The sequence below is a fragment of the Myotis yumanensis genome, unplaced genomic scaffold (assembly GCF_028538775.1).
Source record: "Myotis yumanensis isolate MYYU_CA2020_CCGP unplaced genomic scaffold, mMyoYum1.0.hap1 SCAF_3, whole genome shotgun sequence".
NCBI lineage: Eukaryota > Metazoa > Chordata > Mammalia > Chiroptera > Vespertilionidae > Myotis > Myotis yumanensis.
Window position 1 is genome coordinate 213752654 of NW_027223754.1, and position 14828 is coordinate 213767481.

The 14828-nt window shown below is 59.4% G+C and overlaps 1 protein-coding gene across 1 annotated transcript in view; it reads left to right on the forward strand.

The window, feature by feature from the left end:
• The window catches only part of TBC1D22A (TBC1 domain family member 22A), a 123196-nt gene that overhangs the window by 64327 nt on the left and 44041 nt on the right, over positions 1-14828 (forward strand). Inside the window, exons 6-8 of the mRNA XM_070411319.1 lie at positions 1275-1403; positions 2936-2998; positions 5211-5325. Coding sequence (XP_070267420.1) covers positions 1275-1403; positions 2936-2998; positions 5211-5325 — 307 coding nt within the window. The remainder of the gene's footprint in view (positions 1-1274; positions 1404-2935; positions 2999-5210; positions 5326-14828) is intronic.

A 14828-nucleotide genomic window follows, 5' to 3' on the forward strand; every position in this document is an offset into this window, starting at 1 on the left:
GGGGGACAGGGCGCAGCAGAGGTGTGGCAGCCCCGGCTGCCCCCTGGACCTGGCTCTCTATGCTGGGTGCCTGGTCGTGCCACCTGGGAGCTTGGGAGGTACTGACACCGAGGCGCCCGCAGGGTCCCAGGTGTGCCCAGGGTTGCACTGCTGCTCCAGGACACTGGGCTTCTGGGACAGGGAGAGAGGTGCTCGCTGGGAGTGGGGGGTGGCGGGTCTGCCTGGGCACACGTGGTCCCGGGGGCTCAGCGGAGGGCTGGGGGGTGCTCTGTCCTGTCTACTCTGCCTCCAGGACCAAGGGCTCAGCCCTGAACCAGGATGGAGATGTTACCATTTATACAGGTCAGCAGGACGAACAGCCAGTGTCCTTGAACGCGGACCTGTGCCAAGGCCCGTGAACAGGACTGCTTCCTGTGTGTCCACGACCCGTCAGTGACGTGGTCTGGTGGCTGTGGGCGTGCTGTCCTCAGGGGCGGTGGCCCTGGGCCTCAGTGAGGGACACGAGAGACTCTCCTACTGCTGGGGAGCGGGCTGCACTCAGCCCGGAGCCCCTTCGCGCCCCACTGAGGCTCGCACTCGCACAGGCGGCGGCTGTGCTCAGCGCGCTCTGTGGGACGCACGGGTTGGGCCCTTTTTAAATGACACTTCTGAAACCTTGAGCACAACTGGTGAAACGGTCCCGACTGCGCTGGTGGTAGAATGGTTAGAGGCGGTGACACGGGTCCTGCGTCCCCGCCTCTGGGGGTTCGCACGTGGCCGCAAGGGGCGCTGGTCGTGTCGCCGGACCGCTTGGACCCGCGTCCCTGCGTTGTGGGTTGACGTTGGTGATTAGTGTTTTCACAGCACGCTAATGCAGCAGTTACGTTCCCTGTCATCCTGTCGTTCAGGATTCATCCCATGCTTGCATATACCTCATCTGCATAATTCCTAGTTTTGCTTAATTATCTAAAGACCTCAACTTGCATGTGTGTTTTCCTTCAGGAACGGGAGTGTCAGGAGGGTGTGGGGGCTCTGATAGCCAATGTGGCGTACGTGCCTTTGAGAGCTTCTGTTTCAATAAGTGGAGTTAAAATTTGGGGGACAGGGAGGAGCCCCACCTGCTCGCCCGGCTCACGCAGAGCCCTGGGCGTCCCTGCCTGTGGGCAGTGTGAGGCTGGTCCCCACCGGCCTCCCCTGGTGGCCCGCAGCCCTGGTGGGAGGCCCTCGGGACTCGCGCCTTCCCAGGGAGACGCGTGGTCGGCGTGGACCACACTCACCTTCGTCTGCCTCCACAGGGCTACCTTCCTGCCAACGCAGAGCGCAGAGCCGCCACGCTGCAGAGGAAGCGGGAGGAGTACTTCGCCTTCGTGGAGCACTACTACGACTCACGGAACGACGAGGGCCACCAGGACACCTACAGGCAGGTGGGCCTGTCCTCCCGTCCCTCGTGGGCTCCGCCTGGCGGGGCTGCAGGCGGCAGTGTTTCCCTCCGTGTCCCGCTGGCTGCCGCGCTGTGTCCTAGGAAACGGTGCGCGTGGGTCATGGTTCCTGGTGTGGCAGGGTGCGCTGCTGGCCCGGCTCGGAGACCCTGAGTTCTCACCGGCTCTGAGATGCCAGAGTTCCAGTGGCTGTGCCGCAGCCCCGCTCCACGGGGCTCTTAGCGGGGTTGCATGGCTGGGCGTCTCCCTGTCAAGCCCTTCCTCGTGGAGCCCCGCCTCCAGGTGAAGGAAGGAGCCTTGCCGATTCCCCCGTGGGCTGGCCACACCCGCCGTCACTGCCGTCAGCGTGGTGTGGGTGTGTTGGAGCCAGGCCCGGCTCGCCTCTCCTGGTGCCCGAGCTCCTGTCAGTTACATGGACTCGTGGACGTGTCTTCCCCCACGGGCGGGCGCAGGGAGGCTCCGGGGAAGATCTGCTCCCTCAGGGAGGAGAAGGGGGAGGAGGAGGAGGAGGAGGAGGACCATGACGACGACGACTCGGGACAGGAACGCCTCCACCGCCCTCCAGGCGCCCTCTGCCCTGGCCCAGCTGCTGCCCGGAGCCTGTCCTGGCCCTCGGGCACACGGGCGGCTCCCAGGCCTGGCACTGCTCCCGCCACTCAGGAAGCCAGTTTGAGACAGAAGGCGCTTGCTCAGGGGGCGGACAGCCCGCCTGCTTTATCCCCCCCTGCCTCCCCGCTAGTCTCAGAGAATAGTTGGCGTTGATAGTGTTTTGAACATGTTTTGATGTATTTTTATTTAAGAAGGAGACTTTGGCGGTGACGCTGGCATCTCTCCGGGAGGTGCATCAGCTCCTTCTGTTGGGAGTCCGGGGGAGGTGGCTGGGACAGCGGTGAGGGCGGTATTCAGTTGCCATGAGGGTAACAGCTCCGCCTGGTGTGCCCAGGCCCAGGCTGGCTGGCGGGAGGCGGTCCCAGGTCACCTGTAAGGACGGGGCGTGGACCCGAGTTCACCGTGCAGGTGTCCCCTTGGCCGGCTGGGCTGTGTCCCTGGTGGTGGGTGGTGACAGCTGGGCCCGTGGGGGACGTTCGTGGGTGTTGGGTGCTGGAGCCAGCGTGCTGCCAGCTCACGCCCTGATGCTGTTTTGGTGGCTTCCTGAGCCGTGCGTGTCCCTCTGGGAGTGGACTTTCCTGTGACTCTTCTGTGGCCTGGGTCCGAGAAGCACTGTCGCGGCTGAGCTGCGGCTGACGCACGCATGTGCGCGTCCCTGTCCGGAGCCTACGCTCGCTGATGGCTGTGGACCGTGTGTTCAGTGGCCGAGGCCTGCGCTGTCCTTGCACGTGGCAGCTGCTGCTCGGGCGGGCAGGTCAGCGCCCGTCATGCCAGGACTCGGGAGCCCATCCGAGCCGCGCTCGGCGAGGCTAGCGTCTCAGAGCGGACAGCGGGGGGCAGCGTGCCAGCGTCCGCTTCCGGCTACCCCCGGGCTGGTTGCCATCCTGTCTCTTCTCCTCCATCTCCAGATCCACATCGACATCCCGCGGATGAGTCCCGAGGCGCTGACGCTGCAGCCCGCAGTGACGGAGGTAAGAGTGGCCCCGGGCCCCCTTCGCTCAGGGGCCCCCTTCGCTGGGCTCGGCGCCCACTCTCCCGCGTGGGCAGGGCAGGCGCTGTACCCCAGGCCGTGCACACGGCGTCGCTGAAGGAGTCGCTCACAGCTCTGAAAGGAGCCTCGTGGTGTGGCACATGCCGCGGGGGGCACCCCCCATCACGGACCCGCCCGGGCGGGACCGAGCCCTGCTCCAGCGTGACGCCTGTGCTGTGCTGCCTCTGCTCTCAGCCTCACGTGGAGCCCCGCCCACTTCATGCTGGTGATTCCTCACGCGGCGTGTGCATGTCATGTGACAGCGACACTGCCAGGCGGTGATGTGGGCTGGTCTAGTCTCTGCGTCGTTTCTGAGCTCGGCTCGTCTCCCTCGCTGTGTAGTCGCCCTCGTTGCTGGCCTATGCTGTCTGTGGCCTTGACCTGTGGCTGGACAGTGGGTGTTTTCCACGTTTTGTGTGGGACCTTCGTGTGCATGTATGAGGCCACAGGCCAGACTCCTCCAGGGCGCCGGCGCGGAGGGAGGTTGCTGCCTTGGTGGGTGTGAACATGCTAATGCCCCCTTGGGAGGCCGCTTTTAATGCCTTTCAATGAGGTTTTAAAATTTTCCTCATAACAGGTCTATGTATGTGTTATTAGGCTTATTCCTCGTTGCCATGTTTTGTTGCTATTATAAATGGTGTCTCTTTAAAATACGGCTTTCCTTGTCTGAGATACTTGCTAAGTGTCGCCTGTTCCCGTAGCTGCACTTCAGACCGAGGCATCTGGAACAATAACGTGTTCAAGATCCCAGAGTTGTTATTCCTGTAATTTTTAAAATATGTGTCTATTGATTTCAGAGAGGAAAGGAGAGGGAGAGAGAGAGAGGCATCAATGAGGAGAGAGAATCATCATCGCTCAGTTGCCTCCTGCACACCCTGTACCGGGGATGAAGCCTGCACCCCAGGCCTGTGCCCTGGCCTCCTGGTTCGGAGGTCGACGTTCACGCACTGAGCCCCCGGCCGGGCTGGCGTCCAGCCTTGTTAAGGCACAAGGACGTGCAGTCGCAGAGCACAGCGGCACGGCCGTGTCTACGGAAGAGCCGTTCTGGGAGCAGCGCTGTGATGGTCTCTCAGTGGCTGTGCTTATTGTATCTGCGCCCCAAGCGATGGCCCCTCTTTTGCTCGTTTTTTAGCGGGAAGTGGAGTCTGCCTCGGGACTTGGGTTCGTTTTATGGTTTCCTACCGCTTGGCGCACCTGGGAGGCCGGCTTTCCAGTCGGAGAGGAGAGCCGTCACCACCGTCGGTGTCTGTCGTTCTGCTTGTCTGGGACGTCGGAGACCTCGATCCCATTGGCTCGAGGCGCCGTGCCCTGGCGGTGGTCCCGCCCCTTCATGTCCGTGGGGCTCCTGTGGCTGCTCTGGGAGCTGCAGGGCTGTCCAACCCCAGGGAGGCGGGGCCCTGCAGCTGCCCGAGCGGGGACAGGGCCTCGGGCACAGCTCTGTGGGGGGTGATGTCGTGAGGAGGGGCTGGATGTCGTGGGAACCTAGGTCTTGTGTTAGTCGATAGGCAGAACCAGGTGTGGTTTCCGCAAGTGGAGGCTGGGCCTGGACATGGGCGCCTGCGTCAGGCCCACCAGGCTCCGTTAGCATCGCTCCTCTGTGCTGGGCTTCTCTGCGTGTCCACGTTGGCTGCTCTGGCGCCTGCAGCATCTGCATCCCACCAGCAGCATTGACAGGGCGGTGGAGAGGGCGTGCCCTCCCTTTAGCAGTGTCTCTTACAGAGTGGCTCTTGCGCTGCTCCTACCCCTCTGGCTGGACCGCCCCCTGTGGTCGCTCTGTCCGGTACAGACCAGGCATCCGTGGCTCTGATTGCCACGGGCCATGTGCCCTGCCAAGGCTGGGTCGCTGGTAGGCCCAGGCCGGGCAGCCGTGTGCGGATGGTACCCGGGGGCCTGGAGGAGCCGAGAGCAGCATCCTCGGTGCCAGCTGCGCGTGCGGTGGGCGCCGGGCTGCGGGGAGCACTGCATGTTGCCTGTGAGTCGATGACAGTAAGATGGTTGGAGTTGTAGGAAGAGGTGGACACCAGTTGGCGTTTGTTGATACTTTAGCAGCAGTGACAGCGGGAAGCGGGCAGTTGGTATTTAAGTGAAAGGGTGTGTCCTAATGCCTCTGATGGCTCACTCTTCGCCTCACCACGTGCTCCGTTCTCTTCCAGATTTTCGAGAGGATCCTGTTCATATGGGCTATTCGTCACCCCGCCAGCGGCTACGTCCAGGGCATCAATGACCTGGTCACCCCTTTCTTCGTGGTCTTCATCTGCGAGCACACAGGTAAGAGCACGTCCCAGCACGCTTCCTCGCAGTCGGTAACCGTGAACTTCTGGGCCTTTCTGTGGGTGATCACACCAGGTTGAGAATTGCCACCAAGTGTAGCGTCAGGAAGGCGAGCTAGCAACAGGAAGCGTGGTCTTCTCGCCGTAACAGCCCTGGTCCAGGTGCCTCGCCACTGAGGCCAGGGTGCAGAGCCACTGTCAGTGCCTTGTTTCTGGTGACGTGCGAGGGGGAGTGCAGTCCACCCTGAGGGTCTCGCTCTCCGTCAGCACCAGCTCTGTGTGCGCCTGCGTGCTGTGGGAGGTGGGGTCTTAGTGGTGTGACTGTGTGCTGTGGGAGGTGGGGTCTTAGTGGTGTGACTGTGCTGTGGGAGGTGGGGTCTTAGTGGTGTGACTGTGTGCTGTGGGAGGTGGGGTCTTAGTGGTGTGACTGTGCTGTGGGAGGTGGGGGTCTTAGTGGTGTGACTGTGCTGTGGGAGGTGGGGGTCTTAGTGGTGTGACTGTGTGCTGTGGGAGGTGGGGTCTTAGTGGTGTGACTGTGCTGTGGGAGGTGGGGGTCTTAGTGGTGTGACTGTGCTGTGGGAGGTGGGGTCTTAGTGGTGTGACTGTGCTGTGGGAGGTGGGGGTCTTAGTGGTGTGACTGTGCTGTGGGAGGTGGGGTATTAGTGGTGTGACTGTGCTGTGGGAGGTGGGGTCTTAGTGGTGTGACTGTGTGCTGTGGGAGGTGGGGTCTTAGTGGTGTGACTGTGCTGTGGGAGGTGGGGGTCTTAGTGGTGTGACTGTGCTGTGGGAGGTGGGGTCTTAGTGGTGTGACTGTGCTGTGGGAGGTGGGGTATTAGTGGTGTGACTGTGTGCTTTGGGAGGTGGGGTATTAGTGGTGTGACTGTGCTGTGGGAGGTGGGGTATTAGTGGTGTGACTGCGTGCTGTGGGAGGTGGGGTATTAGTGGTGTGACTGTGCTGTGGGAGGTGGGGTATTAGTGGTGTGACTGTGCTGTGGGAGGTGGGGTATTAGTGGTGTGACTGTGTTGTGGGAGGTGGGGGTCTTAGTGGTGTGACTGCGTGCTGTGGGAGGTGGGGTATTAGTGGTGTGACTGTGTGCTTTGGGAGGTGGGGTATTAGTGGTGTGACTGTGCTGTGGGAGGTGGGGTATTAGTGGTGTGACTGTGTTGTGGGAGGTGGGGGTCTTAGTGGTGTGACTGCGTGCTGTGGGAGGTGGGGTATTAGTGGTGTGACTGTGCTGTGGGAGGTGGGGTCTTAGTGGTGTGACTGCGTGCTGTGGGAGGTGGGGTATTAGTGGTGTGACTGTGCTGTGGGAGGTGGGGTATTAGTGGTGTGACTGTGTTGTGGGAGGTGGGGGTCTTAGTGGTGTGACTGCGTGCTGTGGGAGGTGGGGTATTAGTGGTGTGACTGTGCTGTGGGAGGTGGGGTCTTAGTGGTGTGACTGTGCTGTGGGAGGTGGGGTATTAGTGGTGTGACTGTGCTGTGGGAGGTGGGGTATTAGTGGTGTGACTGTGTGCTGTGGGAGGTGGGGTATTAGTGGTGTGACTGTGTGCTGTGGGAGGTGGGGTATTAGTGGTGTGACTGTGCTGTGGGAGGTTGGGGTCTTAGTGGTGTGACTGCGTGCTGTGGGAGGTGGGGTATTAGTGGTGTGACTGCGTGCTGTGGGAGGTGGGGGTCTTAGTGGTGTGACTGTGTGCTGTGGGAGGTGGGGTATTAGTGGTGTGACTGTGTGCTGTGGGAGGTGGGGTATTAGTGGTGTGACTGTGCTGTGGGAGGTGGGGGTCTTAGTGGTGTGACTGCGTGCTGTGGGAGGTGGGGTATTAGTGGTGTGACTGTGTGCTGTGGGAGGTGGGGTATTAGTGGTGTGACTGTGTGCTGTGGGAGGTGGGGTATTAGTGGTGTGACTGTGCTGTGGGAGGTGGGGGTCTTAGTGGTGTGACTGCGTGCTGTGGGAGGTGGGGTATTAGTGGTGTGACTGCGTGCTGTGGGAGGTGGGGTATTAGTGGTGTGACTGTGCTGTGGGAGGTGGGGTCTTAGTGGTGTGACTGTGCTGTGGGAGGTGGGGTCTTAGTGGTGTGACTGTGCTGTGGGAGGTGGGGGTCTTAGTGGTGTGACTGCGTGCTGTGGGAGGTGGGGTATTAGTGGTGTGACTGCGTGCTGTGGGAGGTGGGGTATTAGTGGTGTGACTGTGCTGTGGGAGGTGGGGTCTTAGTGGTGTGACTGTGCTGTGGGAGGTGGGGTCTTAGTGGTGTGACTGTGCTGTGGGAGGTGGGGGTCTTAGTGGTGTGACTGCATGCTGTGGGAGGTGGGGCGTGTTAGGGGGATGCTTTGCTTACAAGGTAAAGACGGGTCGTCTCTGATTGCATTTCTGCACATTTCACCACCTCTCTGCCTCTGACGCACCAGCGGTGTCATTTTCGGAAATGCTGTGTAAATTACGGGCAGGATGACGTCTGATGGAGGTTCGGGTGGGCCGTTTGGCTGCTGTTGAACCCGCGTACGTCTCCTTCCCTCTGTGTCCTCAGAAAAAGCTCCGATGCTCTGCGTGAGGGCTGTGCTCTCAACCCGCCTGCGGGCAGAGGGAACAGCAGGCAGACCCTGCTCCCTGGCTGCAGCCTTTCTGTGGCAGCGGCTGTCACAGTCTCCGGGTGGCCCTCCGTCCTGGGAGTCGCTTGTCCGTGCATGTCTCTGCCCATTCCGTGTCCAGTGGGTCCCGTCCCAGCAGCGGAAACGCAGCTTCCTGGAGGACGGCTGTCCGAGGAGGACGGGGCTCGGTTAGGGCACGTCATTGAGCCCCTCGCACCGCGTTCCCCTGGTGATGTCAGAGGAGGGCTTCTCGTTGCTCAGCAGCTAATGAGCGGCGGGCTCCCTCCCTCGTCTCCCGCGTTGGGAGAGGCCGCAGGAGGCCGGGCCTGCCCTCCACTCCGCAGCTCACAGCCGCTCTTAATGCGCCCGAGCAGGAGGCCCCTGTCAGCAGACGTCAAGGCTGCTAATTGAGAAAGATCAGCCGAGATGTGATTGGAGAATTGATGTTCCATGTTAACTAGACCATTTAATTAACGTGGTAAATAAGTTTGTCCTAACTGCTTGGCCCCTATCGTGCGCGAGGCCCCGGCGGCCCTGAACGCATTTGCTGGCTCAGCCGCGGGACGGGACGGAGGGCCGTGGACGTGGTGCTGGTGACGCATCACGTGGTGCAGAAGAGAACAGCTGGAGAGGGAGAGCGTGGGAGCACCTGCCGCGGGGTCGGGGCTCGCGATGAGGCCGCTGTGGGGATGGCTGCCCGGGAGCCGCTGGGAGTCGGGGCCGGTGGGCTCGTCCGGGAGGGCGGGGGAGGGTCCGTCCTGACCCCAGTGTCCGGGCCGCCAGGCTGGGTAGAGTTTGGCTCCGGGACCTGACGTGGCTGCCCGCCTCCAGGCGGAGGCTCTCTCTGCGGAGGAGTCCGGGCCTCGGTGGCCAGGCCGCTGCCACCGCTGAGGCCCCGCGCTGGGATGCGGCTCTGCAGCTGCCAGGTCCGGCTGCTCTGCCCAGCTGCGGGGCCTGCGGGGCAGGGACCAGAGGCAGAGCCCCGCCTCCTTGGCTGCTGTTGGGCCTGAGTGAGTGAGAGCACGAGGAGCGCAGAGCCTGTGCCAGGCGTGCGGACTGAGCAGGAGGTGCTATGTGGGCGCTGGCGTGTCCCCGGCGTCCCCGCCGTGGCGATCCTGCAGAAAATGCAGCTTGTGCCTCCTCCGGTGGGGAGGGCACAGGCCAGAGGCCACAGGGCGTGTCGGCTGAGAGCGCTGTTCTCGTATCTCCCGACCCGTCCTCATGGGCTCCTGCCCCCAGCGGGTCTGCGATCACCTCCTGGGGCAGAGGCCGGGGAGGGGCGTGTGTGGCGAGGGAAGGGGGGGGCTTTAGAGGCAGGACAGGGTGTCTCAGGAGTCCAGTGTGCGGACGGTGTCAAGGGAGGAGTGGTAGGCAGCGTGCGGTGCCACAGGCGGGTGGCTAGAACTTACCCCAGCGCCTGCCGTGTGACCTGCCAGAGGTGGGCAGAGGGTGTGGCAGGTCCCGGGGGGCCGCCGGGGGGACACGGGACGGTGGGTGGAGTGGCCGCAGGCACACTGAACGCCTGTGTGTGCCTGACGGGCAGCGGTGCCCTAGTTTCCCACGTACAGCATCGAGGCTGGAGACCGTGATGTTGTGACATGACCTCCACGCGAGTCTGGCTCCCGTCTGTCACCAGAGAGGAACGCTTTTTCTCGTGATGGGACTCTCCAAGCTCCTCTCAGCAACTCTCAGAGATGCACCGGTGTCCTCACCCCAGTCCCCGAGCTCACATCGCCCGCGACGCACCCGGTGGGCACCTGCGCCTGTCCCTGGGCTCCCCCCCCCGCCCCCCGCTCCCTTTGAAGAGCTCTGGGTTCTGGACAGTTTCTCTTTCTGTTCTGGGAGTTACCGGGTGGTGGGAGCCCGTGCCCTTCACCCGGGGGCAAGGTCGTCGTGGTCAGCCCTTGGGTTTCCTCTGTGCCCCCCCGTGCCTGAGCCTGCAGCTGCGGGAACTTCCTAGAGCAGCTTTAGGGAGATGGGCTCACGTGTGGGCAGCTCACCATGGAGTGAAGAACTCGGTGGGTTCATAGTAGCACAGCCATCACCACCTGTTAGCGACAGAGTATTTCCATCGTCCTGAAAGGAATTGCAAACCCAGGAGCTGTCATTCCCCGCCCCGGCAGCCGCCATCTCCTTTCTGCCCGCAGCTCACGTGAGTGACGCCTGCACCGTGGGGCCGGGCCGGCTCCTCTCAGGGAGCGTGTCTTCGCCCGTCTGCGTCATAGCATGTTCTCATTCCATGTCGGAGCGTGTCAGTGCCTCAGCCCCTTTACGACCAGCTAGCACTTCATTGTATGCACAGACACGTTCCCTCTATCCGTTCATGCGTGGAAGGAGCCGGCTCTCGGGCTCTGCGGTTGCTGGGAATGACGCTGCTGAGGCCTCGGGCACAGGCTTCCTGAGGACATGGTGTCCTTTCTCCCGGTCACGCACCCGCAGTGGGATTGCGGGGCCACGCGGCAACTCCACGTGTCACAGTTTGGGGGACCGCAGATTGCTGTCAGCGTGGCCGCCCCGTGGACATCCCCAGCCAAGCAGGGCGGCTCCAGTCTGTGCACCTCCTCCCCACCCTCCTGCCGCTTTCACTTTAAAACGAGGTGCAGTACATGCGTCCCTCACAGCGTTTGAGACCACGACTGGGGTTTGCCTCGTCACTGTGGGGCGTTCCTCTCCTCTCCTCGCCCCCGGGGGGTGTCGGCCCCTTGCACGGGGCGTGTGTCCGTGTGCATCGCTCTGCGCCAAGGGAGGCCAGGCGGGTCCTTGGGGAGGGCGCTGGTGTGACGCACAGGCTGGCCACACAGCTCTCAGCGCTCTCCATGGGTTGCTTGCTGAGTACAGGCACGGGCGGGGAGGAGGGAACTGCGGGGGGAGGGGTGGACGGCCCTGTGGGGTGGACGGCCCTGTGGAGGAGGGGCAAGCCCCCCCCAGACCGCCCACCTAGAGGGCAGCACTGCTCGCCTCTTCTCTTTGCAGCCGTCACTTGCGCTGAGCGCCTCTCCCTGTCCACGCGGGGCCGGGCGGGGCTGCGTGCTCCCCATCCCTCACCCGCTTCCCCCGCAGGAGTCACTAGTGGGCTTGGTGGGCGTCTGGCTTCCACCAGCTCCATTGGGTCCTCTGTTCCTGTGTCTCCATGTGTGAGCCCTCCCCCGTGGGCCCGCCCGAGCTTGGCCTCTGAGCGCAGAGCCTTCTCGGGGCCGCAGGGTGGGAGGCGGACCGGCTGGTTTCCGCCCCTGCAGGCTCAGCTGGGCACCTGGTCCCAGCGTCCAGACCTGCGCCTGGAGGAGGGGGACGCACCGCCCGCCCGCCCGCCCGGAGCCTGCGCTGTGTTTCCCGACCCGCCCTCTGCTCTGGGCCGTGCGCCTGGGCCTGTGCACGGCCCCATCGGGCCCGGTGAGCGGGGCGTGGCCACCCCACTCCTGGTAATGCTGTTATGCCATATTCCCGCTAAGTCTCTTTCCTCGCGTGGTATTTACGTAGTCCAGAGTGTATCGTGTATAAAGCTCTGCTTTGTGCTTTGTTCCCGTTTAACCTCGTAGCATAGGCTTTCCGTGTTGTTAAGTCTTTGTCAAGATCACTTCTGCTCCTGCACGCAGCATTCTGTGGAGATGATGTAGCCTGATCCACGAAGCCAGTCCGCTGTTGTGCAATTTGGAGGTCCGCCCCCTGGCTGTGATGTAATTCCTAAGTAACGCCAGTATTTTTCAAACAGTGACTGTCATATTCCTTTTAACAATGTTAAATTTGGTTTAAAAATAAGAAACATTATTCCATCACCTTGAATTGCACAGTTTAAGCAGAGAATTATATTTTAGTTTTTTTAAAATATATTTTATTGATTTTTTACAGAGAGGAAGAGAGAGGGATAGAGAGTTAGAAACATCGATGAGAAACATCGATCAGCTGCCTCCTGCATAACCCCTACTGGGGATGTGCCCGCAACCAAGGTACATGCCCTTGACCGGAATCGAACCCAGGACCCTTCAGTCCGCAGGCCGACGCTCTATCCACTGAGCCAAACCGGTTAGGGCTTATATTTTAGTTTTACCATAGTATAGTAAAAGCGAAGAAGCACCCCCCCCATCCTCCATTTAAATTTAGACTCAGTTCCGAGGGGCACTTTGGACCCACACTGCAGAGACTGGACGTGGGCGGGGCCCGGGGGAGGTGTGATGACATGTGGGAAGGTGAGGGTGGTTTTATAATTGATTCTTATGATCTGCATGTGTGAGCTCAGATTTGCTTTTATATGTCATTTTCTCTTAAAATAATGACTTTGGAAACCTGTGGAATGGGGCTGGAATAAATGCATGTGCTTACGAACATGAATATTTATTTGTATTTTCCTGCTTGTAAGTCAGAATCTCAGAAGTATGGGTTGTTTTAAATGTGTTCGTTTTGCCCGGAGAAGACCTGGAGTGCCCTGGCGTTGTCATTAGCGCGGCTGGCGAGGGGAGTGACCCAGGAGATAAGCAGGGGCCCGTGTCAGCCCGTGCGAGCGCTGCAGCCATTCTCCTGCCTGAGTCCATGATCGGAGTAGAAAGTGGGCTGTGAGTGACAGGGAGGGGAGAGCTGCTGCCAGTTTCTCACGATAAATCACAGTTAGATAAATTGTTTTAACTTTCCTTGTTTGCATTTAAGTTTTACCTCATTGCAAAGGCATTAAACATTGTCGAAAATGTCTTTTTAAGAAGGAGTGACACACCACTTCATAAGAGGTAGGAAAACCAGTCAGAAGACCACCAAGGAGCCAGAAGGAAGACTGAGCCAAGCAGAAACCAGCTGACCCGGGTCCACAGGGCCCGGCCCCCACAGCAGCTCCTCTCAGCGCTGGCCCTGAGGCCGCCCTGCACACCCGGTGGAAGGCATGTGCAGTGTGTCCTCTGATCACAGCGACTTTAAGTTAGACCCCAGGGAATGAAGGAAAGTCGAAGAACTTGACAAATGAAAATTGTAGAACACACCCATAAAAAGCATTATGTTAGAGAAGAAAGTAGAAGGAAAATTAGAAGTTACTTTGAAATGAGTGAAAATAAAAACACAACATACCACAACTTACGGGATGCAGCTCAAGCAGTGCTCCAGGAGAAATTTATTGTCATAAATGACTGTGTTAAAAGAACACCTCAAATCATTCACTCTTCAATTTCATCAGCTAGAAAAAGAAAAACACTAAAGCCCAAACAGACAGCAGGAAGGAGATGAAGGCTAGGACAGAAATAAGTGAATCAGGAAAGAGAAAAACAACAGAGGAAACCAATAAAACCAAAGATGGTTTTTTTTTTTAAAATATATTTTATTGATCCTTCACAGAGAGGAAGGGAGAGGGATAGAGAGCCAGAAACATCGATGAGAGAGAAACATCGATCAGCTGCCTCCTGCACGCCCCCCAGTGGGGATGTGCCCGCAACCCAGGTACATGTCCTTGACTGGAATCGAACCTGGGACCCTCGAGTCCGCAGGCCGATGCTCTATCCACTGAGCCAAATCGGTTCGGCACAAAGATGGTTCTTTAAAAATCTCAGAAAAATGGACATACCTTTACCCAGACGACCCTGAAAGAAGGAGCACTCATGCCCCTGACAGCGCGAGGGGTAGAATGAGCAGCACGAGGGGAACGCGGCGGACAGCTCTCCGATTGGGTAGCGGAGATGGAAGGAGTCGCGCCCAGGAAGACAGTTACCCAACGGCCAGGCCGTGGCGCCACGGGCTTGTCGAACGCCAGGCCTGACACGGCTGTGAAGTGTATCTGAGACGTGACGAGACTGGAAGGACGCGCCTTTGCGTAAAGCCAGCCGCGCGCACAGCGGGCGGGCCTCCTCGGGTAGTTGGCGGCCCTGAGAGCAAAGACAGGTTCCCTGGGGAAGGAGGGAACATTCTCCTCCAACAGAAACCCAGCCTGAGCTCCCAGCTGTCGGCCTGTCCTGCAGACCTCAGCCTTGCTAGCCCCCTGACTGTGTGCGCCTGTCCCTCACAGTAAATCTCTCTCCCAACGTGTGTGCACGTGCCTGTCAGCATCAGTACCCGTGTGGACATGTACAAGAGCAACGCAGCCACGAGACTGAGTTCGTGGTTTAAAGAATTCCCACAAGGAAGAGCTTAGGACCAGCTGACTTCCCTGGTGAGTTCTACCAGGCATGTAACGGAGTTCACAGCACCCCTCACAGATTCTCCTAAAAGTAGACGAGGTGGGATACTTTTCAATTTATTCTATGAGGCCAGAATTATCCTGATACCACAGTGAGAAGAGACATCCCAAGGAAAGAAAACCGCAGAGTAACGTCCCTCAGGAAGATGGATTTAACAGTCCATCTGAATGTGGCAACACAGCAAAGGGTTAGGCATCATGACAAGTGGGATGCAGCCCAGGAATGCAAGGTTGGTTTAATATATGAAAATCCATGAATGCAATGCATTATATGATTAACAGAATAAAGGAAAAAAAACCCTACACGATCATCTCAATTGATGAGTATTTGACAAAATCTAACGCTTTCATGAAAAACACACATTCAACAAACTAGGACTAGAAGAACGTCCTCCTGTGAGAGCATCCGTGAGACTCCTCGTTAACATTGGACTGAACGGGAAGGACGGGAAGCTCTCCCCCAGGGTGTGGGCATCTCCACCCTGTTCAACGGGCACGGTCTCAGCCAGCGGCTCAGCAGAAAGGAAGCAGTGGTGCCCAGGATGGAAACGAGGGAGTGATCTCGTACATAGACAACCCCAGGAACACTAATAAACAGTCAGCCAGGGGGAAGGAGTCGAGATCCAGGTACTAAAATCAGTTGTATTTTTCTACACTTGCAATGTACAACCCGAAAATGAAACTGTGAAAACGATTCCACTTACAGTAGCATCAAATGAATAAAATAGTGTACATTCAGCCAAAAAAGTAGAAGGTTTGTCCTCTCAAAACC